Raw genomic sequence first — 27983 nt, 5'->3', positions numbered from 1 at the left:
GTATTATGCAGAACGAATATTAATGTTCATTTACTAGATACTTCATGTAGAAGGGACCAACGGTAGACTCCTGCCGAGCCACTCTACTCTGAAAAGGTAGTTACGGAAACTGGAGAATAACAACGAATCGCGGTTCACTCTCCTTTAACGTCACGGTCCAAGTACCATCTATGTATACTCAAGATCGTTACAGACAGAAGCACTATGGAAGGTCAACCTCAATCAAGCTCTCAACGCCCTTGCCTCCACCCCAGATCTTCACAATCTTCAACCCAGCAATCTTCTCCAGAAGGTTGTACCAGTCACCCTCGGTGCGCTCCTTAGAGCAGAAGAGTGTTAGCATGACCATATCAAGCGCCGATGTCTCCCACCAGGCACCAGTTGACGGAATGACGTTCTCATTGATGAGTAACTTGCTGTAGCCGGGCTTCATGGCGGCCTTGATCTGCGCCAGAATTTTCTCGCAGACATCGTCAGGCCAGTCGTGCAGGCATGAGTGCATGTAGTAGGCACGGGCGCCCTTGACGGGCTGTTCTGTGAGAAAGTCGTGGCCCATGGGCGTGATGGCTGGCGTCAGCTCCTGGATCTGGCCGATAACCACAGGCAAATCCTGCAGAATAAGCTTGCCCGGTGCGTCGGGGTGGTAGCGGTGGAATTCAGCCAGGTCGTGACCGATGCTGCCACCGATATCCACCAAGAAGGGGGCGTCGGCATTCTTGTCGGCGCCTTCGATGAGTCTTTCCTTGACGGGGAAGAACCCCGGAGCCATCCAGGGGTTACGGCCCTGACGGTAGCCGGACATGTGGTGGTTGAAGTGAGTGCCATCTGCGTTTACTTGTCAGTACGGGTATACATGCAAACTCGGTTGCCACGTTTCAACGTACAGCCCAGGTCTTGTTGCCATGAAAACATGTCTTTGTCGGTGTTGTAGGCGTACATCATAGATGTGTCCTTCGCATCGGTCGGGTTCTTGAAACCTCTCTTGCGAGAGTATTCGTGGAATCGTAAGGGGCCGGCGCCGGTGCAGGAAGTCCTGAAGGCATCATCGTGTCAGCAAACCATTGCATGTAAACCATACCAGAGCTGTGAAGTAACAGACATAAAAAAAGACTCACATGGCAATGTATCCGTCACCAATCATAGGAAGGCTCAGCGACTTTGAAAAGTTGGTGGGCTGGTACTCGTCGAGGCCTGTCTCCTTGATGTATCCCATAGCTCCAAGATGGCGCATGAGACGGCCTGAGATGGGATGTTAGTTGAAAAGGTGTGAGACGTAGATTATTTAGGAGACTTACTCAGGAGAGCTGGGTCAACACCAAGGGCTTCAGCCAACTCGGTTACCTTTTGGGGTCTATCGCCATTCTTGGCCATGAGCTTCCACAGGCCTGAGTCAACACCAAAGTTGATACCGGCAATGGCACCAGTCTTGCGGAAAACTTAGTTAGTTGAATGGAATAATAACAGGTGCCGAGGCAGAAGCCTACCTGTGCCCAGCAGTGCTTGATCATGGTCTCTCTCGGAGCCTCGAGAGCTTGGACAATGGACCGAGCCTTCAGCAGAAGCTCGTGACGGGCTTCTTGGCCGCCAGTGGACAAAGAGCCAATCATAGCATTAAGCTCCTTCAGCAGTCCAGGAACTGCTGCCAGGTCATTGGGGCTGGTGGCAATTGAGGAGTCGACGACTGGGGCGTCTGTGGTGCCATTGGCGCCATTGGTACCGTTCGTACCATTGGTGCCGTTTGTAGCTGGCATCATGAATATGAATAACGATAATGAACGAAGTAGGCTGAGGAAGAGTGAAGAAGCTGGGCCCAGACCGACATGGCGCTTCTAAGGTGAGTAGTTATATCGCGCCGCGAAATCAGTCGGAAGGAACCTCTTCGGAAGCCGGGAAACACAATGAGCATCTGCATTTGCTAAAGCCCCCACGTTCCGTAAGTCTGTTTCTATGACCCCTATCGAGGTCCTCGGAAGGTGAAGGGGATTTGGAGAGCAGCGGAACTGGCGTCTCTCCTGATGCAGCACAGTTGTTGGCAGAGCAGATCTTGAGGCCCAGTGCTCCATCCCACTTCGTCCGGGCCGGGATCCCGAATGTCCGTCCAAATACAGTTCTGACAATGTCAACGGGACCTGCCGCGATAAAACCAGAAGGCTGTGTGGCCTGCGCGCTGCGCCGGCTCGTGAAGACCGGGGCCCCGGACCACCGGCCCCACCAGGAACCATCTTCCGGACCAGGCTCGAGCAGGGGGCAGATGCAGTGTTGGTTGATAGTCACTGTTTTGGCTACCAACCAACAGCGCAAGAGCTCAACGGCAGTCCTCAAACGGAAATAATTACTCTCGGTCAACGCTGATCGGCCGCCGTCGTACCGTCCGAGGCTTGGCCACATTCTGCTCAACGCTCGCAGCCCATGTTTTTGGAACAAAAGAATATTGGCCTGACGACACAGCTCCATATCTCTGCAGCCAGACACACAATATGCTGTTGGTGAAGGCTCGGCTGTCGGGGTTCCAGCCGGGCCCCTAGACAATGAAGACATTTCTGTGCCCACAAACAGCCCATGTGGCTTGTCCATGGGCCGGGTTAACTTCCCTAACGGGAAAATGCGGTTGCCGGGAATATTCCAACACGATGAAGAACACGTCCAGACTCCAACAGATGAAGACTGCTCCCAACATCGGATATCAAGGTACAGATGAAGATTCCTTGCAACATAAATGGGGCCTGCGGGTACTTCCAACAACACAAAGACGATTCTTTTGCCCAAAATGATCAGACCGATGGTCTTGGCTTCCTATACCTGAAGTTTGACGCCTGTTCCAACAAGTGGTTGGAGAATTTCAACTCGGGATTCTGCTGCAGCCCGTATTTCCGCCACCTTCAATCGTATGCAACACGTTGCAGAGGGCCCACAGCCTCCTGATGTTTCGTCGTTTGGTCTGCCCGTTGACTGATCTTCACGAATCGTGATCAAATATCAGGATGATCAGGGGCGGGATGTGGGATTATACTGAATGTGGCAATACTATCGCCGACTGAAGGCAGCCACGCAGATTTCACACGTATTATCTTCTTTCACTGAGAAATATGAAGGAGTTTGTTTCGAGTCTAATAAGCCGGGCAAAACAACCCTGGATTTATGAAAAATAGCTTGGGAAGTTGAAAAAAAAATGAGCATGATCGGCAATCGGCAATTTTTCGTGCGTACCGAGAACATGGTCCGCGAGCAGTCTGGTCGGCTTGCATATATTCTTCAAGCTCCTGCATGTGTCCGAAGCTGTCTCCGGTCTCCGAGATCCTTCCGCATGCTCGTATGGTCGCTGACGAATTCTTTTCTGCAACTCCAACATGTCGAGTCCACCGGAGGATTCCGATGAGTGGAATGCCCAGGACAAAGGGCCGACCATCATCGTCGTTTGCTGGATCGTCACGGCCATCAGCACCTGTTTCGTTCTCGGTCGAGTCTATGTGAGGGGGAAGATTATGAGGAAGTTCCACAGCGATGACTGGTTCATCATCTCAGGGATGGTGAGTGTTTTCTTTCCCTTGGATTCTGTCATACAGACATCCCCTTCTGCGTACCATACGAGCAGGCCATCTAATCTGTGCCGTCCTTCAGTTATGTGGTTACGTCTCGACGGCTCTGTCCACTATCGCGGTATCCTACGGCAATGGCAAACATATGAAGCTTCTATCGACCGAGCAGAAGCAAGGCGCCATCTTATGGACAACGGCCGCCTTCTGCCCTGGCATCATGTCCTTCGGCCTGCCCAAACTAGCCGTGATCTCTCTTCTGACGAGGCTCATGAATCCAGGGAGGTACCATAAGTGGTTCTTGTGGTGGATGGGGATCTGGTGCCAGTTGACGCTCTTTGTGACAGCAGGACTTCTCCTTGGGCGCTGCACGCCAGCCAGGTCACTTTGGGACTTTTCTGTCACGGGCAAATGCTTCAGCAAACATATTTTAGTCGCGTATTGCATCTACGCGGGCGGTACGACGACCCCTCTTGGCCACACCGCTCTTCAGCTCCTCTGACACAAATTTACCCAATAGCATTCTCAGCGTTCGTCGATGTTTACCTGGCTGTGTATCCAGCAATAGTGCTCTTCGGTCTCCAAATGTCCACCAAGAAGAAAATAGCTCTGTCATGCGCCCTGGGTATTGGTTCAGTGTACGTATTATCCATCTGGCACGCATCATTGTTAGTGACTGCTGTGACTAATGGCCGACTCATAGTTCTGGTGTTGTTGCTGTTTACAAAACAACTCGAATACCGTCTCTCGCAAGCGACGACTTCTCTTGTAGGGCCTCTACCTGCGCTTTTCCGTAGATGGATGGGGAATCGCAAAGCTGACTTTCTTTTTCTTCACAGATGATACCTCTGATCTGGTTATTTGGACAGTGTAAGATGAACCCACCCCAGACACATTGGGCCAATTGGCTCGTGCTGCTAGCGTTCTCTGAAGACAACATTCTAATCACGGAATTTGGCAGTGTCGAGGGCAGTACCATCATCATCGCGAGCTCCATACCTGTTATGCAGCCACTCCTCGAGCTCATCCTGCGACGCAACCCCTTCAGTTCCGGGAAGGGGTCCAAGCAGACACCGCAGTACTATGAGCACTACGGCTCCCAGAGCAAATCAAAATCGCGCGGCGGCGGCATCGAGCTCGGCCAACGCAAGCCCAAGTCCAAGCCAAAGGACGACCTCGGCCTTACCATAATCGAGAGCGACGACAGTCAAGAGAACATACTATCCCCAACAACCGGTTCAAACAACCAAACCTTCACGTCATCGGGTGTTCCGACCCTCACAAACAACAGCGACTCCAGCCAAAACGCTGCGGATGGGAAAATCATCCGGACCGATTGCGTGAGCATTTCATATGAGGAGAGGGGACATACGCAAGTGACATCTGCTTCGAGCAGGTGGAGAGCCATTTGAGCCGATGTTCATTTCTTCTTAATATTGAATTGGCGCATGAAATAAGCTATCTGGTGGGATCAAATGGTTAAGAGTATGTCGGGCATTAATGCTCTCCGAACGGCATCAGATAAAGATTGTTCTGGGCAATACTAGTCCGATCCCTATCCAGTTCAATATGTATGCAAATTCATAAACGCACTGATCACCTTTATGATTAGATGGTGGAGTCGAATGGTATTTCGTCAAAGGTGCATGCAAAAGGCGGAACGACGTTATCTGAACATTAAACTGTATTACCACTTCGTGTCCGTGCTGGCGATGACGCCGTTGACATGAAAGCACTTCCACTCGTGGGACTCGGCTGGTCTCCATTAAGTGAATGGATATCTTTAAGTCTCCTCGCAGATCCTTCAGGTATTGTTGATGCATGTGACGGCGGGTTAACCCCGATCTTCCTCTTGAACTTCGGGACAAGGTCACGCCATAGCTGACGTACAGATGGCAAGCAAGCAACAATGATACCGACAGAAAGCTCAACATATGACCACATGTGTAGCCAAAAGGCGTCATCTTCATGAGTTAGCGGAGTTGATGTTGTGAACTCGAATGTCAGAACTTACACGTCGGATCTGTAAAGTTTCGAAAGTTCAACAACACTCTCAGACGTATAGCACTGACGATGGTGATGCTGGTTGTGTAAGTTTGTGGTGTTTGCGTTGATTCAAGGAAGATAAGAACTCACATGATACCCAATCCAAACATGCACAGGATCTCTAGCTTCTGTCGTTTCCGCAGATTCAACCACAGGACCTGTGTTACGGGCAAAACCAACATCCAGACATCCAAAGCGATGTTGATTGCCCCGTGCGATACCAGCATGGCGGTAAGGTTAACGCAGTACCCAGGATGTCGCCCGTCCCAGCCTTCCCAGGCAAACCAGAAAGGCTTGCACTGATTCAGATTCGCAATTGTGAAGGCGACACAGTTGAGAATATTGAAAGCTTGAGTACACCATAGAATCATCGTGAAGGTGGGACTGACGAGGTTGAAAACCCGTAGATAGAAGAACAAGATCGATGCTTTCAGTGTGCCGATGCTGACGGTGTAAATTATCTCAAAAGCGAAGAACACCTGATCGAAATTAGTTACATGGGCAATGTCATTCGCTCTTGGGAATCATGTAGGGAATCCGTGATATAACATCGGGGCTTGAGTGCCTTACCCGCATGAATCTGTTGATTTCGTCGTGGGATAGTGACCACACATCTCGGCCAATGCCAAGCTCGTAACCTGAAGCAGTATCAGAAATCAGTATCAAATGGTACGGCAGAGGTTTTCAGTACCGTAGAATTTTGAAACCGCGAAAGAGAGAGTGAATAACTGTATCCGAGTTTCAGCAAGCTACCATGCAACGCTTCGTGGGTAAGAACTCACATATCCGAGTATCAGAGTCCAGTCATCTAGACCCCATTGAGATAGCTTCATGGCTTTGGCGATCTGACGCAAGAAGAAAAAGATGGCGGTCACCCCGACAATGATTATTCTCCCTGCCACCGATCCCTGCTGATCGGAATATGGATAGTCACACCATGTCCATGTTGCATTCTTAGCCTCTGAATGCACGACACATTAGTAAAGTGAAAGCGGTCGCTGAGTGATTGATGGACGAGGATGATCAAAGATGCATCAAGTGGTGCAGAAAGTCGCGGTCTTACCGAATAGAGGCCCGATGGTACAGAAAGCGCGAACGCAAATCCGGTAGGTTTCTATGAAACTACGGTCTTTACACAGACATTCTGAGTTGAACTCAGTCGCTTCACAAGATGAGGTGAAATTAAGAGCTTCAGTTGCGCAAGGTGCCTGTCAATGGAATCCTGTATTAGTGACACGAAACTGACGAAGCTGGCAGGCAGCAGAAGAGAGATGCTCACAGCACAGCTTGGTAGGCCCGCCAACAAGCTGGAAAATGGAAGCGCCATTGATCAATGTGACGGCCGGGGAGCGAGGGTCAGAGAACCGTCATCGGAACTCTCGGAGCGGGGTGGGACCGTCGGGTCGTCCAAAAGAGCGGAAAGGGGGAGAGCGCGGGAGAAGATCGAGAATGGCCCCGGTGGGAGACTCGAGTTTATGTTGCACAAAGTTTTGTCTTCTCGGCCGTATATGGGAGGGCGGTTTCCTCCGGCAGAGAGGAATTTGTCTCGTAGGGCATTCCAGCTCTGGGCAGAGGAAAGGCCTTCCCATCGTGCGGGACTGCCCTCGGGAAATCCAGCAATGTGAAGAGATCTAGCCAGAAAGCCCAGGAAGGTGGCTGGACCGTTTCCGGCCGATAAGCCCGCCCGCAGCCCTTCGCGATGAAGAATGGGGCGACCCTTTGAAAAGCCAGCGGACCCTTACCTCTTAGCGAGAGACACAATGACGCCTCCAAGGGGGTTCCGGGAAACTGGTGATTGGGCACGCGATCAGAGTGCGGAGAGTATCCGCATCGAAAGTCAGTGATATTCGGCTCGCTGAGGAATGTTTCTCTCCCCCATCCCTTGCGGGATGGGGAAATCACACGGGACGATTGAAGGTTTGAACACCACCGAATTATTGTCTTATCAAAGACGGATACGGGGCAGCGACTGAGAGCCAGAAATGCTTGAAGCTTGCTGATTGAAGGAATGAAAATTGAGCCGTGGAAGGTTTCTGGCGCGTGGTTCCACGATCTACCGATGTTGAGCTGACACAATGCGGCGCGGCTGGCTGAGCGGCTATCAATGGAAGTGCATGCATCAAACACGTGAGAGTACTACTCGTACATAACCATCAGGTAATACTGCAAGTTAGTTGGTTTTCAGCCCTCACCTCAATTCTGCCGAATAAGGTTAATACTGCCGCCATGGGCCTCCGGAACCGTACCGCTTCACCTGCCAACGATGTCCTCCAAGATCTGGTTGTGCCAAGAGACTCCATACCTAACTGCCGTAGTTCTAGTCTCCCGATTCCGCCGGAGATTTTCTCCTTGTCGTTGGGACTTGGAAGACAAGTGGTCTAGATCGAGCGCATCCCTAAAGGTGGCCGCACTGCCCAGCTCGACGGCGCCGCCGAGCATCGCCGTTCCACCCCTTCCGCTCCGCCCCAGCCCGCTCTCTTGGACCGTGGTCTTGTAAATTTATGTGCTTCTTGTGTGAGAAAACGGCACCTATGCTAGGGCTGGTCTCTCCGGTTGGCGATGATGGGCTTTGACCTTCGAGCTGATTCGCCGTACTTGATCGCACTAACAGTACGATGCCAGCAGGCGATTGGGGGTTTGCAATAACTGACGCGTGTTATTACAATATTCACTCCATATCCTCATGTCATGACTCATTCAATAAACCAAGATCAATTTCGATGTAGCACAGACCGCTCGCTAGCCATTCTCATGATACATGCTACTTCCTTTCCACCTTTCGTAATCGTACATAGTTCTTCAAGGGCTTGTGTGTCACGCCATCCTTCGCCTCATACCCGCTCAGCTTCTCTGAGCACTTCAGCAGCTCGAAGTTCCACACAATCAGACTGAGTAAAATCCTCAACTCTACGTATGCCAGTCTTCGACCAAAGCAGCTGCGTCTGCCCATCCCGAAAGCAATCTGTGGTCCAGCAGAAGAATCGAACTCGTACCCAGGGCCAGTTCCGTTCAATTGGTCCTTCTCTTCTTGAGTGGTGACTGGCACGAGCCAGCGTTCAGGGCTGAACACTTCAACATCGGCAGGGTCCCAATTTGGTATCTTGCCGCGGTTCTTGACGGCAAGATGGTATGTCTCGTTTCGCTTCGTGTCGTCAATCTCGAAAGCTGGTGTGACGATGCTAGCCCCCTTGCCGAGAGAAAAGACCATGGTGCCCTTGGGGATGTGATGTCCAAGAAGGATTGTGTCCTCCATAGCCTCTCTTTCAACCAATGGCGCAGTACCAGCACACCGGAGAACCTCTTCCATCGTGGCGTACAGGTAAGGGACGTTAATTTGCATGATCTCCTCAATCCGGAGGTTTCGCTTTTCTGTGTAGGCTGCGGAGAACCCCTCCTCCATTGCATTACGAAGCTTAGTCTGGATATGTGGGCAGTCAGTGAGGTACTTGAGGGCCCAGAGCATGGTGGTGCTGGTGGTATCATGACCGCCAGTGAGGACACCGAATAGCTGTACGATACGTTAGTCTGCAAATCAGGAAGCGAGTAGATGGAGACTTTACCTCATCTTTCATGTTGGGCGCCAGATGATTCGATTTCTTCTTTTCTTCTTGAGCTATCTTTCTCTCCCTCTGAACCATTAAGTCTACCGCAGACCGCACCCATGTATCATCGCCCCCACTAGCATTCTGTCTGACTGTAGCTTTGTTCAACTCCCTCACGATAAACTCGTTCTTAACTCGCATCGTCTTATTCAGGGGTGGGAGCTTCTCGATGATTCTCCACTTCAATACGGGCCAAGGAGATCCGTGCAATCTCTCGATATTGATGCTGACGTCGAGAATGGATTGGATGACTTCGTCGGGTTCGACCGTGGGAAACTTGACTGCATCATCCATAGATAATCCGTCCCGGAGTCTTGCGACCTGTGTTTCGCTCAGGTCGCGGATGAGATCCGCCACCGGCTTCGTAGCATTGTGTGGAAACTGTTCGCCGAACGAGAATGCTGTCACAGCGTCCAAAGCTGTGTAAAAGATATCTTGGTAAATATCAAACGGACGCCCCTCCGCGATTCTCGTCTTCTCGGTCCATAAGTTGATCAAGTTGACGACATTCGCGTAAATAGCGGGCGCCGCAACATTCTGCAGGAAGGGTGGCGACATGAGATCTTGCAGCAGCCTTCGGTTCGCTTTCCACTGGTCTCCAGTTACCATTGTGATTTGATGGTTTGGAGAGGGACCTGTGAAGAGGTCGCGCAAGATCTTGCCGCGATCGAACTCTTTACGGCGCATGCACATATCCTGTGCTTCACGAAAATCGCTTAGTAGGACGATCGGTGGCGAAAGGGGTCGAAGAAAGATCTGGACGACGGGCGAGTCGAACTGAGCTGCTCGTCCAACGAGCCATGCTGACAGGTCGCCTGTACGTGCCACAGTACTGGCAAGGTCCGGCAAATCACCCATTATTCTTTTCGTGGATTCGGGGTTGTATGGGATGCCTTTGATCGGCTTCGGCAAGGCCTTCTGGTAGAGACTGTACAGCAGCCAGGCCGACACACCAATGGTGAGGATGATGAAGCCATATCGTTTAGGGAGAGATCCTGCCTCTTCCACGAGATGAGCGCTCTGAGACATGTTTACATGTGACATATCGAGTAAGCGTTGAGAAACGAGACGAACGAAGGCACATCGCTGAACAAGTCACAAGCCATTCGATGGAACTCGTAAGACTTTATATCAGGCACCTCCTTGGTTTCCCTACAAATAATTGCATTAATGCAGTCCTCTGTTGTTTGATGGCAGCCAAGAAACCTCCCTTGTTGTGGTCCAAGGAGCTGTCAGTTTCGGACTTAGCTTGGCTGCAAGCGCATCGTCACATTCCTCCTTCTGAGGCAACTGAAAGCGGCGAAATCACGTGCTGTTGAAAGTTTCCCCGCGGCGGGTAACGAACTGCATTCCATAAAGGGTAATGACCTGGGTTAGCATTTCCAGCCGATGTCAATTGAGTTGAACACTCGGACCTCTTGAGGATGGCGACGCTCCATGAACCCATCGGATCCTTGAACTTCTTTCTTTTCTTGACACATGATCCATGTTGATTGAACCGTTGATCAATTTGATTAGAAAACACTTCTACTAGAACAAAATGAGAGTTCAACGTCAACTTGAAACATCCATACCGGTGATGTGGTACTCTCGACAAAGGACGAATAGGGCAGTTTCCTCGTTGCGAACGACAGGACGAACTTGGGGCAGTCTGGGGAAACGGTGGTTTTCGGGTCCCGAACTCCGTCGGCCGGCTTGCGGGTCACCGCAGTCGCCGTGAATTGTTCGATGCCATCCTGGATTAGAATTCAACAACGTAGATGCCGCCAGGCAAGCCTCGATAAGGTAGAATTTGTCCCTCTACACATGCAAAACTTACATGCTGTTGATCAGAAGCTTGATCAAACTGCTACTGCACTGAGAAGCTTCTCTGTGTCGAAGTGTCTCTAGGGGGGCCTCTTCTGGATTGTCCCATGGTCCTATGATATCGCCTCCTTCAGCATTATTGACTCATTAAGTGCATCTGTTATAGGATTGTATGCATACCATGACTACGATTGGGATATCGCTATAGAGCATATGATAAGGAACAGGGAATAAAAAAAAGGTTAGGTTTATTGATGTGCCGTGCTGCACCGGGCTGGATGCCTTTCATGTACTGTGATATCAAAAAGGGTGAGCTCGGAACCAGTCACTTCCAATTAGGAATTTTAAGCCCAGGTGCGGACAATACGTTCTTATGAGTCGTCATAGGATGAAATCATTGGACTCGGTGTCAAATCCTTTTTGGGTAGGTGCCCGAGGTTCTAGCTTTCTTCATGACTTAGAGAGTTCGTCTGGCTGCAGCCTGTCAAGTAAACTCCCGCGCCTTCCGCGTTTCGCACACTTCACAAACTTAGATACTGAGTGAACGTTCGAAGGGCATTACTTCCGACTTACTGCGAAGAAAAATTGCTTTGGCTGGTCTCATGAAATTTGGCCATGTCATATTACAAATATGGTAAAGACAGCGACAATAATTTTGTCACGACCATTTTGCGTCTGTTATTTGCTGAAACTCTTGGGAACCTTTTATTACACCCTAGGTATTTGACATGGCGATAGACGCCAAATGTTCAAAATAAGATATAAAAGCAGGAGAAGGGACAGCTGATTGATGAAGTTGTTAGAAGTGGCTTGACCAAATTGAATTTTCGTCATTGTCAGGTACCAATATACCTTTTGATAGAGCGCCACCGGCAAGGTCGCATGTCTTCATACAAATCAAGATAGTAATGATTCACCAAGTTAATTGATTTACGTTTGCGGCGTCTGATATTGACACATTCTGCGGGTGTTGCAACTCTTGTCACTGTATCCCAAACTGCCGGACGGTTTCAAGGAAATGCATCACTCAACGACGAGTCGAAAGACGGTGAAGAACTCCAGTTATTCTCTACGTCAACTAATTGATGTCTACAAATGCAGAGTTCCTCCCAAACGTTTAAGTCAAGTCACCGAAGATATGCATTCTTTGCTTTATAGAATGAACGTCCAAAAACTTGCGGCCTCACTTGTACAGTCAAAAGCCGTAGATGTCCCCTAGGAGTTATATAGCCTGGAATCGATAGAGACTTGACATTCTGGGCTTGCTATGAGGACCACGTGCATCTTTCGTCGCACAAATTAGTATCAGCAATGTGAGGCGGGCAATCGCTCAATGTCTCTGATGTCTGGTCGTATGTTTCATTTTATCTACCAATCATTGTGGCGATCATAGTTATACTTCCAGTCTTTGCGTATTTCTCAAAAATTAGCATCTGCGACACCGAAAAACAATTATCGACTATCGCAAGACATCGAGCCTGGAGGCTGAGGAAGTCCCCTTTGCTCCGTTTCCCCTCACGGACTTCCGGCGGATGACTGTCGGTGATATTCCTCCGCTGCCTGCACCGCTCAGGACAGGAGGTCCAAGGGTTCGCATTTTCTGCAAATGCAGTCTGAAATTGGAGGATCGATCTCGTTTTAAACGCAGGCTCGGACGCGTTTGTCACATGTCATCGTCATTAATCCTTGATCAGGTCGCCCGTCAGACGAACGTTTTCTTCTGCCTATCCGCCAAGCAAATCATTCCCCTAATTCAACTTCGTTCGTCAAAGGAAAAGAAATCGTCGTCGCCTTCGATACCGTAGGAAGACATCAGATATGGTCATCACGACAGGAAGAAACTTCTCGCGCATGCCATTGGGCTACGGCCCAAGCCCAGGACCCCGGCAAGACGCTAAGGGCAACCAACCGCTCCAAGGTTGGGATCAGGTCAACACCAAAACCTGTACCATTACCTTCAAAGCCCCGGTTGACCAGTTGGTCGCACTCCTGCCCCGACCATGCTTCCAAATCGACGCGGAAACCGTGGTTGATGGTCTTGCGGAAGCGTCCATCTCTTTTACCTCTCTCGGCAACCTTCCCTGGCTGGCCGGCCGCGGATACAACCACTCGGGTCTTTACATTCATAATGTCATCTGCAAGGGGAAGACCGAGACTGTTCAGGGCAAATATCTCAGCGTCCTGTTTGAGAACCTCGCGGACCCTATCCTCAGCGGCAGAGAGGAGCTGGGCTATCCGAAGCTGTTCGCGACACTGGATCAGGAGGACAACGTTGAAGCTTCAGGAGACTGGAGCCTTTCGATGGGCTGGGAAGGCAATCAATTTGGAGAGGTCAAGATCTCTGGCCTGAAGCTGGAGGTGGCGCCTCCTGAGCCCGCAAGACCCGGCCAGGATGTTCTTTGCTTCAAGTACATCCCTCGAACCGGCCGCCCGGGTGTCGCTGATGTCGAGTACGCCACAGTCTCCCCGGCCCCGTCTCCTGAGTGCTTCAAGTTAGAGCGCATGTTCAAGGCGAAGGACGCGAAGATCCACTTTGAGGCCCTCGGTTTCGATGAGTTGCCCACACTGCATCACGTGGCCGCCCGATTGTCCGAGCTTGACATCGTCAGCGTTGAAGATGTACGCATTGTGGAAGGAAAAGGCGCACCGGACTACCAGAACCAAAGAGCAGTTTCTACTTGGGGTTATGGCTTGTCGACCAACTGAGTGGCTACTTGATACCAATGCCGATAAGTCTCTATTAAGCTCAATCTTAACTAAATTGAATTTAGTTCATCGTTTGCGTCTAAATGCTTTCCACTGACACATTAAGTTCAACGTGACATCCTTTTGACTCTGAAGGGAATGCAATGCTGGCGAGTTGTGACTGTGGCTGGAATCGACTTGACCGTATATGTCAAAGATGGACAATTTTAGCAAGCAAAGTGTTGTATTCCGCCAGTCGCAGCTTCGGAATCTTATTCATTATCGGGTCATGAATACGAGAAAATGGTTTTGAGGACATGCAGGTATCCCGCCGGGCCACAAAAAACCTTTCCTATTCGAGAAATCAAGTCAAGGATTTGCCAAAAGAAAGTCACAATCCCTGATGAGCAGGTGCGTTGCAGCGTTCCAATCCTTCGTGCTGATCCGCTTTTATGAAGGTGGCTGTGAACAAACCAATCCGCTGCCTGATCCTCGAGTTCTCGTCTCATCAAACCCCTAGATTTTGAAATGGAGGTCGATGGATAGCCTTGTGATGGGGGCGCTCGTGATGGGGCTTAAGTTGCTTGAGACGAGCGTCTTCTAGTATTGCTAGGATGGTACATCACAAACAGAAATAGCACAAGGCTCGGCCTTTCGTCAAATTCAAGACTCCCGTGCTTGCATGGCCATCATCGAACGCTCTGCTGCTCGCGGCAACAAGGTTTCTGAGGCAGATTGAAATCCGGGACCAATTGTCCTTCCAATACCTTGTCTGTAATAAGTAGCTTAGGTGCAGTTCTCCAAGGAGAAGATGGGAAACGGCTAAACTGCGGAAAGGTTTGGACACGAACTCCAAAGAAAGGCCGATAACATATCAATCTCTTGACTACCCGCAATCCTTTACATCCTCCGCAATGTCCGGTTCCATTGAATTGTGTGTTGGATCTTGTACTCAATTTGGTAGAGTCCACCTTTTTCAGCCAATAGAACAACAGCTTTCCGACAGCCAAACAGAGAGCCAATCAAGAAAACACACGAATTCCAAGACAACCAGGACATGTTCCGGCGAGCCAACATGCACTGCCCGGCTGAAAACTCGTCGAAATATCCAGGGAAACGGCAGGGGCTGGAACTTGCTCCGGAAGATAACCGCCTACCCCTATCCATCGCATCGCGTGCTGGGAGAGCCTGAGACGCGTCAGTCAACCGTTTCCCCACAACTAGTCCACAGCTTCTGCCACTAACGATCTAATTCTGGGCGATGGAATGGGGCCGGATCGTCATCGCAAGGAAGATCACCCCACCACCCGGGGGGCCAACGACGCTAAGTCCGAGCGGACCGGAAGTTTTCTGTCTTGTGCCTCGCGGCCCTTCAAAAGGCGCACGTAATCTGCAGTCACAAATCCACGAGTTCGCAGCTTCGTCCGCACGTTTGATCATCGTTCCAATCCGGGGAAAGGCGACGGATCTAGTTGCCGAGTGATACGGATACTCGGTGCATAACTTCTGGAGAACATCTTTCCACTTGGTGTTGGGCGGTAACCAGGCAGTGGATTCACGATATGGAGGGAACCCACGGGCAAATCCACTTGCATTGTTGCGCCATAAACCTGAACAAAGCCCGCAGCAGGCACATAAGGCTGGCACGCTGGGATGCCATTGGGCGGCTCCGGAACTTGAGATCTTCCCTCAGGGTTGAAGATGCAAATTTCAGACAGGAGTGAAAAATATGCTCGGCTTGTTTTGAAAAAGTTGGATCCGATATTCATTGTTTGTCATCCAGTTGCATGTTGAAGTTGTGGGTTGCAAACGTCAGCGGTGGAGAGGTCGAAATTGGACCCGCGTTTGCACAGCCCCTTGAAGCTCCCTTTTAACTCGAACGACCCTTCTGCCCATCTTGGCGGTCCTGGCGGCCTTTTTTGAGCCCAGTCGTCGTCGATGCCAAGGTACCAAGCGATCGCGACATCGATTCAAGCCTTTGCTCAACCGAACTCACTTTAGTTTTCGCCTTGGCATCCTGGGCACAAGCCAGCCAACACGGTCAAGATGAAGCCGACAACATTATCGACATTGACGGCGGTTCTGGGTCTGGCGACAGCGGTAAATGCTATCGACGTCACATTCACGGACAATGGTAAGTTCTCCGCGAGGGAAAAACTATTGAGAAGGAGTGGTGGCTAACTTCCTGCAGAGTCGATCAAGAGCGCTGCGGGCACGATCGCGTATGGCTTGGTGAAATATTACACAGGAAACAACACTGGCGACACACCAGGAAACCTGCCAGATCCTTACTACTGTAAGATTTTATGACTGTTGAGGTTGACTCAAAGCTGATTTTAATGCGTTCTAGGGTGGGAGGCTGGTGCCATGTTTGGCACGCTGGTTGATTATTGGTGGCTTACAGGCGACGACTCCTACAACACGATCACGACACAAGCTCTGCTGCATCAAGTCGGTGACGATAATGATTATATGCCCCAAAACCAGACTTTGACAGAAGGAAACGACGATCAGGGCTTCTGGGCGATGGCTGCCATGTCGGCAGCGGAACACAAATATCCGAACCCCCCAGAGGGCGAGCCACAATGGCTTGCACTAGTACAAGCAGTCTTCAACGAATACGTTAGCAGATGGGATACCGGAAACTGCGGCGGTGGAGTGCGATGGCAGATTTTCACGTGGAACGCCGGATACGATTACAAGAACTCGATTTCGAACGGATGCTTCTTCAACGTGGCCGCCCGCTTGGCTCGCTACACCGGCAACACCACCTACTCTGATTGGGCCGAGAAGGTCTGGGACTGGGAAACCAGCGTCGGCTTGATTACGAGCAACCACGAGATTCTCGACGGTGTTCATTTCGAGGGTTCATGTCCTAGCTCAACCGACAGCACGAAGTGGTCCTACAACGCCGGCATCTTCCTGTACGGCGCGGCCGTCATGTACAACATCACGGAAAGCGACACGTGGAAGACGCGCGTTGACGAGATGCTCACCGATATCACGACCGCGTTCGTCCAGAACAACATTCTCTACGAAGCGTACTGCGAACCGACGGCGCAGTGCAGTCAAGACGCACAGAGTTTCAAGGGATATCTGAGCAGATGGATGGCCGCCACGATGCAGGTGGCTTCATACACCACCGATACCATTCAGCCTCTGCTGCTGTCCAGTGCACAGGCGGCAGCTACGGCATGTTCAGGATCTCCGGCCTCGGGCTTCAAGGGTCATGCTGGTACGGCCTGCGGCTTTTCCTGGCTGAACAATACCTTCGATGGCTTGGTTGGTGTCGGTCCCCAGATGAACTCGCTGCAGATCATCATGTACAACCTCGTTTCGTCGGCAGAGGCACCCGTTACCGCCAACACAGGAGGAAACTCGTCGGGCGATGTTACCGGAGGAAAGAGTGACGGCTCAGGGACGAAGGCCCCGTCAGCGATAACTACTGCAGACAAGGCCGGAGCGGCTATTTTGACTATCCTAGTAACGGGTAGTGTTGTTGCAGGCACGGTTTTCATGGTTCTTTAGACTTTTTTCATGTTTCCATATACCAATTTCCTTTTCTTTCGGATGAATACAACATCAAATGAACTTCATATCCTGGCGACCCAGAGAATCGCACTCCTGGGGCATTTCAGCATCGTCCAGAATGCCCTTTATGCCTCTTGTGGCTGTGGATTCTACTTTGATACTGTATCTGGTTCTGCAAACTAAAGGGCAACGCTCCCGTCTGTGTTAGTGCCCACAACCTTGATGGAACAGCACCTCAACATTCTAGGTTCCATGTGGATCGTTGAAAACTTGACTACTCATTAAGGTTGTTCGAAAGTGAAAACCATTGCCTTGTGCTGCTCCTGTTTGGCACTGCTCCACGCATGAGATACCAGCATGCATCAGAGTCGACTCACAGAACCGCTAGCCACAATGTGCTTACAAGAAAAGACGGCGTATCCCGAGAAACGGTGCATCAAGTATCGCAAAGACGTCTGCACTTTTGACAGACATGCTACAGCTTACACGTATACAACGGGCTGGGAGGATCGCAGAAACGAAAACCAGCTCAACTCCACCATTCATTGGATGCCCCGAGAACTCCTCATCGAAGTCATGCTTTACCTCAAGCCTGAGGAGTTTTTTCTTTTCCGACAGACATGCAGTCTGATTTTCCAACTATCCTTGAGAGGCGCATTTGCTGAGAACTATGAAACGGCAGAAGAAAAGCAAACACCGCAATGGAAGCCTTCAGGGCTACAACGACTATTCAGGTCAATATTTGACCTTCAAGTACAGCGGCAGGTTCCAGCTTTCAAGACTTTTCGTCTCCAAGATGACGGCAAAAAGAAGTTGAAAAGTTTGCGCCATGGCCATCGCCTGCGCCAAGGCCTATGCCAGGAATGTTGGAAGCGCGTGGAATCGTCTACCGAAAAGCAGTGTTCACATGGCCCAGAAGCGTCTGCAAGCCGCTTGCTCTTTTGCCATTATTGTGATGCCATGCACAATGAGAGCTGGTTCTCTGTGAATCGATATCAAAAGGGCCGCAGATTTGCATTGGCTGGGAGGGCAGTGTCCGAATCTGCTCCCACCACGATATGTCATGGTCTTCGCTGATCTCCTTGCAAATGGCTACAAGGGGCGATACAGAACCTGTCCTCTTTGAATGTGCGGAGTGCTCCAAGAGCATTGGATGGCCCGGCATGGGACCCAGGTTAATCAAGCGGCCATACTCGTACCAACCCAGTCCGATAGCTTTCAATAGGAGTGCCGCGACTGCGACAAATACAACGCCCGCATTTCCAGCTCAACGGACGACCATGAATATGACCTTGGAGTGGAAGCTTGTAGTCTGCCAACTCCAGCCGACTCAAGTCGTCACCAAAGACCTTCTTCGACAAGGTATGAAGAGGCTACAACGAGACCATGGGGATTTGTGTTGCCCACACGTACGCTTCACCGACGAAGATGTCTTTATGTTGCCATTCAACATAAATCGGTGTGCATGTTTTAGAGACCCGGCGGTTATGGATAACAAATGTCACTGGCATCCACCAAGCGGACCTCAGTCAGATCATACCCACCATTTTTGCTGCGCTTGTCATGCAAAAGACGATACAAATTTGATCGGCAGATTCATGGCGCACGATGACTGGAAACACCAACACTCAATATTTTGCGGTCGTTGCAGTTTTAAATATCTATGGAGACTAGAAGAAAACGACTACGTCGTTTTGTTGGGGTCTTGGGACATTACCACAGACTTCAAGTTTGCAGCCGCGCACTCTGGCCTTACTGAAGAGAGCTTCGGATGGATTCTGGGCATTGATCCTAGTACTTACACACAAGATGAGGAACTACGGCACTCCACTTGGTGCGAAGACAAGAGTTGTTATAATTCAAGGGCCAAGAAGCTTCACGATTGGAAGTGGGTCAATAAGTAGGACCATCTGTCTTCAATCATCCATGAAGAGAGGCTTATGTGGCCTTTCTCTTCTCTCACTCTGCCTTCAGTCTATTCCGGGTTCAGGATATTTATATAAAGCTCAATAAATCCTTCTTAGGACGCGCCGGTAGCGACCACTGCCCTCTGGCCTCTCCATCGAGACGCTCATGGTGATATGCGTCAACTTGCTTTGGTTTACTGTTGTTCATCTGACCCCTGGACTCCTCATCATCTCCGTTACCCGGCTCGGGGTACTTCTTCAAATGCTCCAACGCCCATATCAGATCTTCGGAAAGCACAGGAGGCACCCGCCCTTTACCTCTGAGCGTCGGCAGGCCCGCCACCCTGTAGAGACCCGTGAGCCACTCGAAGGTCTCGCCTGTCTCCCATGGAATGTCGTGAAACTTTCTGCCCTCCCTTCGGACTGTCTCTTCTCTTTCTCTTTCCCAGCGTTCTTGCTCCTCGAGAGGCGGTAGTGCGACAGAGTTCCTTCCAGAAAATAATCTTGCCAGGGCGATGGCTTGGTATTCGAAACTTCTGAATGTGAGAACGCGGGGCATGCCGACAATACCCAAAGTTTGGAAATCCTGGAAGAATGTGTGCCAGAAGATCTTGACCAGCTTTCCTTTCTTGTAATCGTACAGCGGCCGATTGTTGTTTTCCTTGCTGTTCCAGAACGGATACGAAGCCTTATAGCCCGTACAGTAGATAACGTGATCTACATCGTCCAAGTAGGTGTCGTCTTCGAATACGATCCGTCCGTCGGGTTGAAACTCTCTGATGACGGGCTTCCAAGCCTGACCAGGGGGTGGCTCATCACCATCCCAGCGAGACTTACTCCGACGAGACTGGATCACAGGTTCTGCGGCCGTCCCGACAAGCTCAGCCGTAACATCATGACCTGATGCTGAGTTGCCGATTACAACAATCTTCTTGCCGGCGTAGGGTTGCGGTGAACGGTAGATCTTCGAGTGAACAACGCGGCCTGGGAATTTCTTGATGTACTCCTCGAGACCCTTCACTTGGGGGACCTATAATGTTTTAGTCTGTGGTGACTTTGGATTTGGGATTGAACATACGTAGGGAACAGAGTAATGCCCATTCGCAAAGACGACGGCATCAAAAATCTCCTGCCACCACACATCGACATTCCTTGCCGGGTCGAATCTCCGCAATGTCAATCGCCACTGCTCAGGCCGATCAACGGCATCAATCCTTGTGACATCTTCGACAGTCGTGTTGAGCACCAGAATATCATCCGTCTTGTGCTGCGAGAAGTAGTTTTCGATGTACTGTCGTGGGATCCAGTGTGGTGCGAAAGGTCCGTAGGCGAATCTTGAATCGGAGAAAGACATTGCGATGTCTGGCACATTGGTACTTATCAACATGTCAGCAGAATTAAAGCGTGGAGATTTCCTCAAGCTGGAAAGTGGGAGAGGCTCACGTTAGGGAGTGGTAAATCGGCGTTTGCGTGTACCTCTCCTGGGAGGTGCTATGCGGCTTCACTTGCGGAAGCTCAGCCGGGATCTCCAACGCCGGGTCTAGTTCCGGAGGCAGTAATCCCGGCTGAAGTGGAGGGAGCTCGGCTGGGTTCGGATCGTATATCCTTTGCGTGTTCAGTCAGTCTTATGTTTGCACAGGTAGCAGCGTTAATGAAAGAACAGTACCATGTTCCACCAGCAGATTCTCTTCGCTCGTACACCCGAATCTTCTCAAAATAATCTTCTGCCTTGAAAGCAGCAGCTGTGACAGCACCTATATTGGACGAAGTTCAAGTCAGCTCTACCGTAACCGTAATCATGATCGCCAAGCCAAATGCACTGACGATCGTGTCGTGGCATGACTTCTTCCGTCTAACATTGGGCGTGGCTTACCCGCAGCGCCGGCGCCAATGATGGCCACAGACTTGATTTTCCTTTCGCCGCCCATCTTAATTCCACAGAAGCTTAGACCAAGAAGCTAAGACAAGGACGAGTTCAGTACTGTAGAAGCTCAGACCTGAGATGTACAATACATGCAAGTGAAATAAATAGAGAAACATTCCCCCGTCAAACACGACATCTCGCCGAGTGGCATCATACGCATTTGTCATCTATCAGATGGTTTGAGGGGGAACTGGGTTGGTCGGGTGCAATTCGCCATCTGTCGCCATCCTCAGACGTGATTTCACCATCGATTGCATCACGTGAGCGCCGGGTATGAGTTTCGGCATATTCTGCAGACTAGAAGCAGAAGCAAGCTCAAGGTTTCGGAGAGTCTTAAAATGGGTTTTCATAAATATCTAGGCGAAGCTTTGACATATGACACTTTCAATTGAGTTCGAAGGACTTTGATAAAAAGGATGCTGAGCTGAGTTCCGGCGTGATGTCAATGGAGGACAGTATCCGGCGATGAGTGGGGGCGGGGGCGGGGGCCTGAAACTGCCCGAATCGCCGAGGCCGGCCGGGATTACTTGACGGTCCGGTAGGGAGCTTTGGACACCATTTTCGGGCAACCCCGACCCTTCATATGGATGGCTCTGACTGCTGGACGCCCTTTGGCCTATGCAACAGAGATGCACCGGCGTGGAATAGTACTTACACACTCCGTGGAGCTTAACTAGAGCCGCTCAATTAACGTGAATCTGAACATCTCGCATGTCGCCTTTGCACCAATGCGGACAGTCTTCCAGTCTCTCCGCGTTGTCCGAATGATTGGAATATCAGCATTGAGTCCGCAGCATGAGCTGTAGTTCCCTACCAGAGTCACATTTCCTTGATCGATATCTTATTGGCACTTGTGCTGCTTATGACCGGATACAAACCTTGCAAGTCGCATGTTTCCACCTATGTTCAAACAGCGAGCACCGATGACACCGAACAGAACAGCTACCTCTTAAGCCAAAGTATCCAAAGAAAGTTGATGCGTTCTGGAATCATACTCTAATCAAATGCAAGAAGCCGCTATCAATTCCGGGAAACGGGGTTCTCATGCAAGTCTGTCTTCTTTCCTGCATCTGAAGTCTAAACTCGTTTCTGAGGACTGAGCTGCCACCGTCCCAAGCACATGATAGCGAGCATGATATTTGGGAGATCTATACAGTTGCTTGTGCATAAAAAAAAAAGAAATTCTCCCGTCAAGGCTTTGGAAATCATCTAGGTATTCTAAAGGATAAAAACCGTAAAAGAACAAGGCCCCTCCTCCTTCATCGCGTTCGAATGACTTTAAATACTGCCCTGAGTCTCTCATACGTGCTATGGTATCGACTGACGAGCAGATATGTTCACTGAGACTTTCTATGGCGATGGTGGCTCCTTTTATAGTAAGTGTTCAGAATCAAATTATTTGTAGTCCCCTGGCGAAACTTACCGGCATTGAAAGACGGATAACCCGATCACAAAAGCGCCAGCAAGCGTGGAAAACCCGACCCCAACCCATCCCAGTGCCCCCACATACGCAACTAGACCCAAGGACAAGAACAGAAAAGCCAGAACGAGAAATAAGTGCATCATTGCTGACGCTGCTATTCCAATCTTATCCCAGTTTCGATGCCAGGACTTATCATCGGCCTCTTGAGCTTGCTGACGTAGAATGGTGAGCAGACTCGAGCTGTAGCCCGCAATAGCTATCGTGAGGATAAAACACAGCCATGCTACTGCGAGAAATCTTCTTACTGTAGGCAAGGTGAATGGTGGCTGCTTTGGCTTCCAAAGTTCTGCTGGGTCCTCCATTTGGCCGGCAATGATGGCAAATGTGGATGCGCCGAAGATGGATATTGTAAGCATAATGGTGATGAATATCTGGTAGTCCTTGACGGAAGTCTCAGTTCCCTCGTCGTTTGAGTAATGTTTGGTGGTCTTCTCAGGCTCATCGCTAATCTGACTCGAGTTCTGTGTTGGCACTGGGGTGACGCTGACTCTGGACGCCTTGGCAATATTTTCCGTAGGTGGCGGATTTGATGACATTTTGATTGCTGCTTGAATAGGATCGAGCTACGACAAACATTATTCCGCTTGGTAAAGTATTCTCGACACAATCCTTTACGGTTTGTTTCGACGATGTTGAGAGCAGTCAAGCAGAGGTGGGAGGCAAGGAAAGAGGCCAGAATGGGCGTCCTCACTGATGACCATGCGGCTGCCTAAATCGTCTCAGATGTCTTTTCGGGCGATTTAAGGCAATGCGAACTGTACATTCCTGTGCGGCCAAATTGGTGATCATCTCTAAGGCGACCTATTATAAGTGAGATCAACACACCAATTCAACTTCCAATGATGACCAGCACTCCGCGCACTAGCACGTCTGTGCCGCAATGTCACGTAGTATATAACCATAGAAATCCATCTGGTTGGAATGCATTTTGCAGGCAGTGCGAATGCTTTCCTGTCTAACCCATTTTTGCCCACTCGCAACCTCTCCCCGTGGGACGCATAGCCTCACGCGCTACAATCCGCCACACACTAATATTGATCATGATTATCGGCTTCACGAAACCCCTCGAGCTTGAAATCGTTTCAAAATGACCGCATTTGTGTGTGAATGCCGAGTTCATTGAATTTTAAATTGGAAAAGTTTACCGTCTAACGCACGAAACCCGACAGTTTGCTTTCCTTTTCTATGGTTGCTGCTTTGCCGCACTTTCTGTCATTCAAAAGTCGGATCCTGGAGCTCTCGGACTCAATCTCCTGGTCAATCCACCAGATGCCGAGGTAGAGTAAGTTCCTGGGCTGATTCAAAAGACCACATTTCTGATTTACGATGCTGACGAACGGTGAATCAGCATCGTTGCTGTCCATGGCCTTGATGGCCACTGGAGAAGGTCCTGGACCGCTGACAACGGAACTTTCTGGCTTCAAGATCTCCTTCCCAACAAACTACCAAAGGCACGCATTTACTCTTACAGCCATAACTCTAATACAAGAGGAGGCGAAGTTCCCTTGACTGACGTATCAGTCCACGGACGTGAACTGGTGAGGGTTCTGACTGCAGAGCGAATTCAAACAAATGTGAGTTACAGTCAAGCTTTTAGATGACTTCATGATCCCCCTAAAGCATTTCGCGGCCCCGGCATCTTGAGTTTGAGACTGACGTATGTGAACAAAGACCAAGCAGCGACCCATAATCTTCATTGTCCATAGTCTCGGCGGTATAATCCTTAAGAATGTGAGCAAACAACACTATGGAATAAAAGTCGAGTGACCGCTTACTGATGTATTTAAGGCCCTTCTTCATTCACACATGACTGGGCCTGCTCATCTGGAGGAACATAAGTCAGTCAAGCTATCAACTCACGCAGTATTCTTCATTGGAACGCCGCATCAAGGAGCAGAAGGGGTCGATCTTGCCCAAATACTCACGAAAGTCCTATCCTTGTTTTCAAACACCAACGACACGCCATTGCAAGATTTGAAGCGGAATTCGGATCGGCTCGTTGATCTGCAAAGACAGTACAACGCCATCAGTCACGAATTCAAGACAGTATTTTACTATGAAACTCGCCCAATGTCAATACCACTGCGTGGTCGACTTCTGGTGAGTAATAGAAAAACACTGTTTGGGTTCCCAATCCGGTGACAAAGTCGATCTTTTATATCCCGATTGACACGTTTGGTTGGCTAAGCACAGATTTCCCCTGCCCCTTGTATTACCATTAACCCTCTAGCAACACTTAAAGAAAATTCTGACAGAACCCAACGCAGGTCGTACCCGAGTTTTCAGCTGTTGTATTTGGGGCGGCGAATGCGGAAGCCATTCCACTGGATGCTGATCATTCCACGATGGTGAAGTTTACCGGACCAAAAGATGACAACTTTTTGAACGTTGCCACAATGTTGCATCTTTACTGTACGGAGGCGACTGCAAGAATCATAAGAAACTGGGAGAATTGGAGCTCCATAAGAGGTCTGTGTCCTTAACTACCACAACTAAAATCCATACCAGCGGCTGACACATTTAGCAGAACATCACATCCAGCATGAGAGTAGCAGCAATATTGGACAAATTCCCAAAGAGTTTAAAACAGGAGTTACCTTCAAGAATATTTGGAATCGCCATTTCACTGGCAGAAATCAAACTTTGGAGTCCATGGACCACCTTCTCCGACGGGAGCCAGATCAACTGGAAACTCGCGTGGCCGTCATTTACGGCCCAGGAGGGATAGGCAAAACACAGCTCGCACTCGAGTATGTCCGGAGGCAACAGCAACATTATGGATCGGTCTTTTGGATCGATGCTCATCGTCCGGACACATTCAAAACGAGTGTTAAAGAGTGTGTCAACCACATTCTATCGCATTACAAAGTTCGAGGAATAACAGACAGTCCACGATTTGGCTTTCTAAAAGAGTATATGGATCTGGGAAGGGCGAAAGAGGCTTTCCTAGCGTGGCTGGCATACGAAGAAAACAAATCGTGGCTACTCATAATCGACAATCTCGATGACCCTGAAAGTGTCAGTTTAAAGGAAATTCTCCCTTCTACTATATGGGGATCTGTTCTCGTCACTAGCCGAAGATCAGACTTGGCAGTCAGTTGGAACTCAATTGAAGTTCCCTTAATGAATCACGACGAAAGTTTTGGTCTTCTCATGCGAAGCAGTAACTCATATCCCGAGACTGGGACAGAAGGTATGTAACGTTGCTGTCGATAGTATCAAAATCAGCCACCTTACAGAGACTTAGAACATCGAAGCGCTGAGGCTATCATTCAACGGCTTGCACATTTACCGCTCGCAATATCACAAGCAGGAGCTTACATAGCGATGCATCACAGTCGAATACCCTTTAAAACATACCTCGATCTGTACGAAAAATATCCAAGAGATATCTTGAGCCGAAGGGCCCGGATGGTAGATTGGGATATGAAAGACGACACCGTGCTTACTACATGGGAAATCTCTTTTGCCGCAGTGCAGAAGAAAATGCCAGAAGCCGCCACGATGCTGCTGATATCAGGCAATCTCGCACCCCAAAGGATTTCTCATGAGCTTTTCGCTTATGGGGGTTTCTTTTCTGGTAAGCTCAATCCATCAATCACCTGAAATGGAGTGTTGATCCTTTTGGTGTGACCAAGAAATGCAAGTCCAGGAGGCATTCGGAATCCTTCTGTCATTCTCTTTTTTTCAACGGAATTTCGGTACTAGTGATATTTCCGTACACCCATTGATCCACTTGTGGTCAAGACTTCGTTTAAGTCTCCATGAGCAAGAGGTAATGAGAGAAACATCAGTGGCCATAATACACGCGTACGCCATGGATGACCGCACACATAACAGGCCCTTGGACCATATTTCACATTTGTACTCCCTCTACACCAGCACAGACCCCTGTACTTCTCCATACGACCATATTGATTTTTCCTTCGTTTGGTATGATGTTACGAAAGGCAACATTTTCAATCTCTACCCATACAGTCGGGAAGCACATAGTGCCTTGGCATACATCACCGACATCAAACGTTTTCTTTCTACGTTTCGCTCACAACCAGTGCAGTCAACAGATTCCGACCGGATGCACCGTTTACTTGTGAAATGGATTGATCTGGATAGTCTGAAACGGCCACTAACCTGGGAAGACTCGATCTCGGACTCCATATGGATTATTTGCCAAGCTGCAAAACTTCTCCCCACTCACAACGACGCCATACTCGATCTGCTGTTCGATTATGCAGCGCATGGACTGTATAAGAAAGACGAAGATCTCGACCATAGGTTGTATTCCTGGCTCTCCATCTGGCACGGTCAAGCCACCGTGCACCAACATCCCGTTATGGCAGGCTTGCAAGTTGGGTATGGTCTAATACTGGAGGTCTGCCACACGGAAATGACGGGGTTGTTTGAAGGGGTCTATGGTGAGCGCGGTGAGACCGATTTCAGCGTCGAGGAGTTCAATGACAGCCACGATCTGGTGGAAACGTGCCTCTACGGAAATCTTCACGATTCAAAGGAAAAGAACGAGTTGTTCCGTGCAGTTGTATCATGGACTCTGGCGACTATGATATTCTGTAACCAAGAACCTTGGAGCCCTCTTATAAACTGGCAGAAAATCAAACGACTGCCAGGAGCTATCATATACACGAAAGACGCAACGGACCCCTTTTCAACAGCAGTGCTGAGCGGACGTATCGGAAACAATGCGGAAACGACAACGCCGTACATGATGATCCACCTCTTGGACTGGAAGAGGTCTAGGTGTCTGAGGTCTTGGCCCTCTCTCGTTTCATATATGGCTAGGCAGTTTGGGACTCTGGCCAAGAACGAATTTGGAGAGTACAGTGCCCACCAGCTGGCCATTTCGTGGGCTGAGGAACGTGAAGCACGCGCTCCTTCGAGGAATTGTTACGCTTATGAGTATCAGACTGAGGACGGAAAGCTTGAGTGTTGTTGCGAGGAAAATGATAGCAACTGGTGGAGGAGGGAACTCAGAATCGAGGTCGAATGTCCCGCTGACGAGGAAGACGCGTATTTCGACCCCACCAATGAGTCTCAATGTCAGTTGGGCCAGCTTGCACTATATCTATCAATGTGGCATACCGGGACGGGAAACGCGACTCAGGCTCGTTTGTGGCTCGAGAATGTTTACACAAAGCCTCTCAAGTTGTCCGCTGGTAGAGACATTGCATGGGAGGAACGATGTCTTTTTCACAACACGCGGCTCAAGCGAAGACAGATACGCCTACCCTTTTTGGAGGAAGAGGATGTCGTTCATCTAGCAAGTTATGAGGCCGATAGAGTCTTCGACTACATATCGAACGTAGCAGCTGATATTCTCCGAGGATTTCACCACAACGCAATCCGGAAGGGTCGCTTCACAAAGCAAGCCACTCAGGAATGGCCTGACATATCAAAGTCCATGGCTCAGCTGTTACTCAGACCTGGCATGCAGAAAGCCGCAGCTCAACA

At 49.8% G+C, this 27983-nt stretch overlaps 9 protein-coding genes and 1 pseudogene across 10 annotated transcripts; 5 read left to right on the top strand and 5 right to left on the bottom strand.

Moving 5' to 3' along the window:
• Positions 1-202: 202 nt before the first annotated feature.
• GCG54_00013415 (O-methyltransferase af390-400) lies at positions 203-1751 on the bottom strand (the record flags this gene model as incomplete). The annotated part of the gene is made up of 5 exons (XM_045413268.1): positions 203-825; positions 885-1033; positions 1116-1239; positions 1296-1425; positions 1485-1751. 5 exons carry the CDS (start codon positions 1749-1751, stop codon positions 203-205), a joined length of 1293 nt encoding a protein of 430 aa, XP_045262464.1.
• Positions 1752-3347: 1596 nt separating this feature from the next.
• Positions 3348-4945, top strand: GCG54_00013414 (annotated as a pseudogene). Its single transcript has 4 exons — positions 3348-3527; positions 3619-3991; positions 4027-4389; positions 4424-4945. Coding segments are annotated over exons 1-4 (1438 nt in total).
• A 265-nt stretch (positions 4946-5210) lies between these two features.
• Positions 5211-6787, bottom strand: GCG54_00013413 (uncharacterized protein; the record flags this gene model as incomplete). Its single annotated transcript, XM_045413267.1, has 7 exons — positions 5211-5497; positions 5548-5615; positions 5670-6058; positions 6150-6217; positions 6271-6307; positions 6362-6540; positions 6643-6787. Coding segments are annotated over 7 exons (1173 nt in total), but the record flags the coding sequence as incomplete, so codon positions are not given.
• Positions 6788-8340: 1553 nt separating this feature from the next.
• GCG54_00013412 (Beta-amyrin 11-oxidase) lies at positions 8341-10225 on the bottom strand (the record flags this gene model as incomplete). The annotated part of the gene is made up of 2 exons (XM_045413266.1): positions 8341-9087; positions 9140-10225. The coding sequence occupies 2 exons, from the start codon at positions 10223-10225 to the stop codon at positions 8341-8343; spliced, it is 1833 nt and encodes a 610-aa protein (XP_045262462.1).
• A 2580-nt stretch (positions 10226-12805) lies between these two features.
• On the top strand, positions 12806-13693 carry GCG54_00013411 (uncharacterized protein; the record flags this gene model as incomplete). The annotated part of the gene is made up of 1 exon (XM_045413265.1): positions 12806-13693. One exon carries the CDS (start codon positions 12806-12808, stop codon positions 13691-13693), a length of 888 nt encoding a protein of 295 aa, XP_045262461.1.
• A 2025-nt stretch (positions 13694-15718) lies between these two features.
• On the top strand, positions 15719-17200 carry GCG54_00013410 (Mannan endo-1 6-alpha-mannosidase DCW1; the record flags this gene model as incomplete). Its single annotated transcript, XM_045413264.1, has 3 exons — positions 15719-15806; positions 15864-15968; positions 16023-17200. The coding sequence occupies 3 exons, from the start codon at positions 15719-15721 to the stop codon at positions 17198-17200; spliced, it is 1371 nt and encodes a 456-aa protein (XP_045262460.1).
• Positions 17201-19198: 1998 nt separating this feature from the next.
• GCG54_00013409 (Thiol-specific monooxygenase) lies at positions 19199-21038 on the bottom strand (the record flags this gene model as incomplete). The annotated part of the gene is made up of 5 exons (XM_045413263.1): positions 19199-20140; positions 20189-20486; positions 20554-20715; positions 20777-20864; positions 20984-21038. 5 exons carry the CDS (start codon positions 21036-21038, stop codon positions 19199-19201), a joined length of 1545 nt encoding a protein of 514 aa, XP_045262459.1.
• Positions 21039-22611: 1573 nt separating this feature from the next.
• Positions 22612-23053, bottom strand: GCG54_00013408 (uncharacterized protein; the record flags this gene model as incomplete). The annotated part of the gene is made up of 2 exons (XM_045413262.1): positions 22612-22713; positions 22763-23053. 2 exons carry the CDS (start codon positions 23051-23053, stop codon positions 22612-22614), a joined length of 393 nt encoding a protein of 130 aa, XP_045262458.1.
• A 687-nt stretch (positions 23054-23740) lies between these two features.
• Positions 23741-24284, top strand: GCG54_00013407 (uncharacterized protein; the record flags this gene model as incomplete). Its single annotated transcript, XM_045413261.1, has 3 exons — positions 23741-23799; positions 23866-24091; positions 24198-24284. Coding segments are annotated over 3 exons (372 nt in total), but the record flags the coding sequence as incomplete, so codon positions are not given.
• Positions 24285-24323: 39 nt separating this feature from the next.
• On the top strand, positions 24324-26123 carry GCG54_00013406 (uncharacterized protein; the record flags this gene model as incomplete). Its single annotated transcript, XM_045413260.1, has 4 exons — positions 24324-24617; positions 24773-24986; positions 25045-25710; positions 25765-26123. The coding sequence occupies 4 exons, from the start codon at positions 24324-24326 to the stop codon at positions 26121-26123; spliced, it is 1533 nt and encodes a 510-aa protein (XP_045262456.1).
• Between the last annotated feature and the right edge of the window lie 1860 nt (positions 26124-27983).

This window comes from Colletotrichum gloeosporioides (genome assembly GCF_011800055.1).
Source record: "Colletotrichum gloeosporioides strain Lc1 chromosome Unknown consensus_55, whole genome shotgun sequence".
NCBI lineage: Eukaryota > Fungi > Ascomycota > Sordariomycetes > Glomerellales > Glomerellaceae > Colletotrichum > Colletotrichum gloeosporioides.
This window is presented reverse-complemented; position numbering and strand designations above follow the sequence as displayed.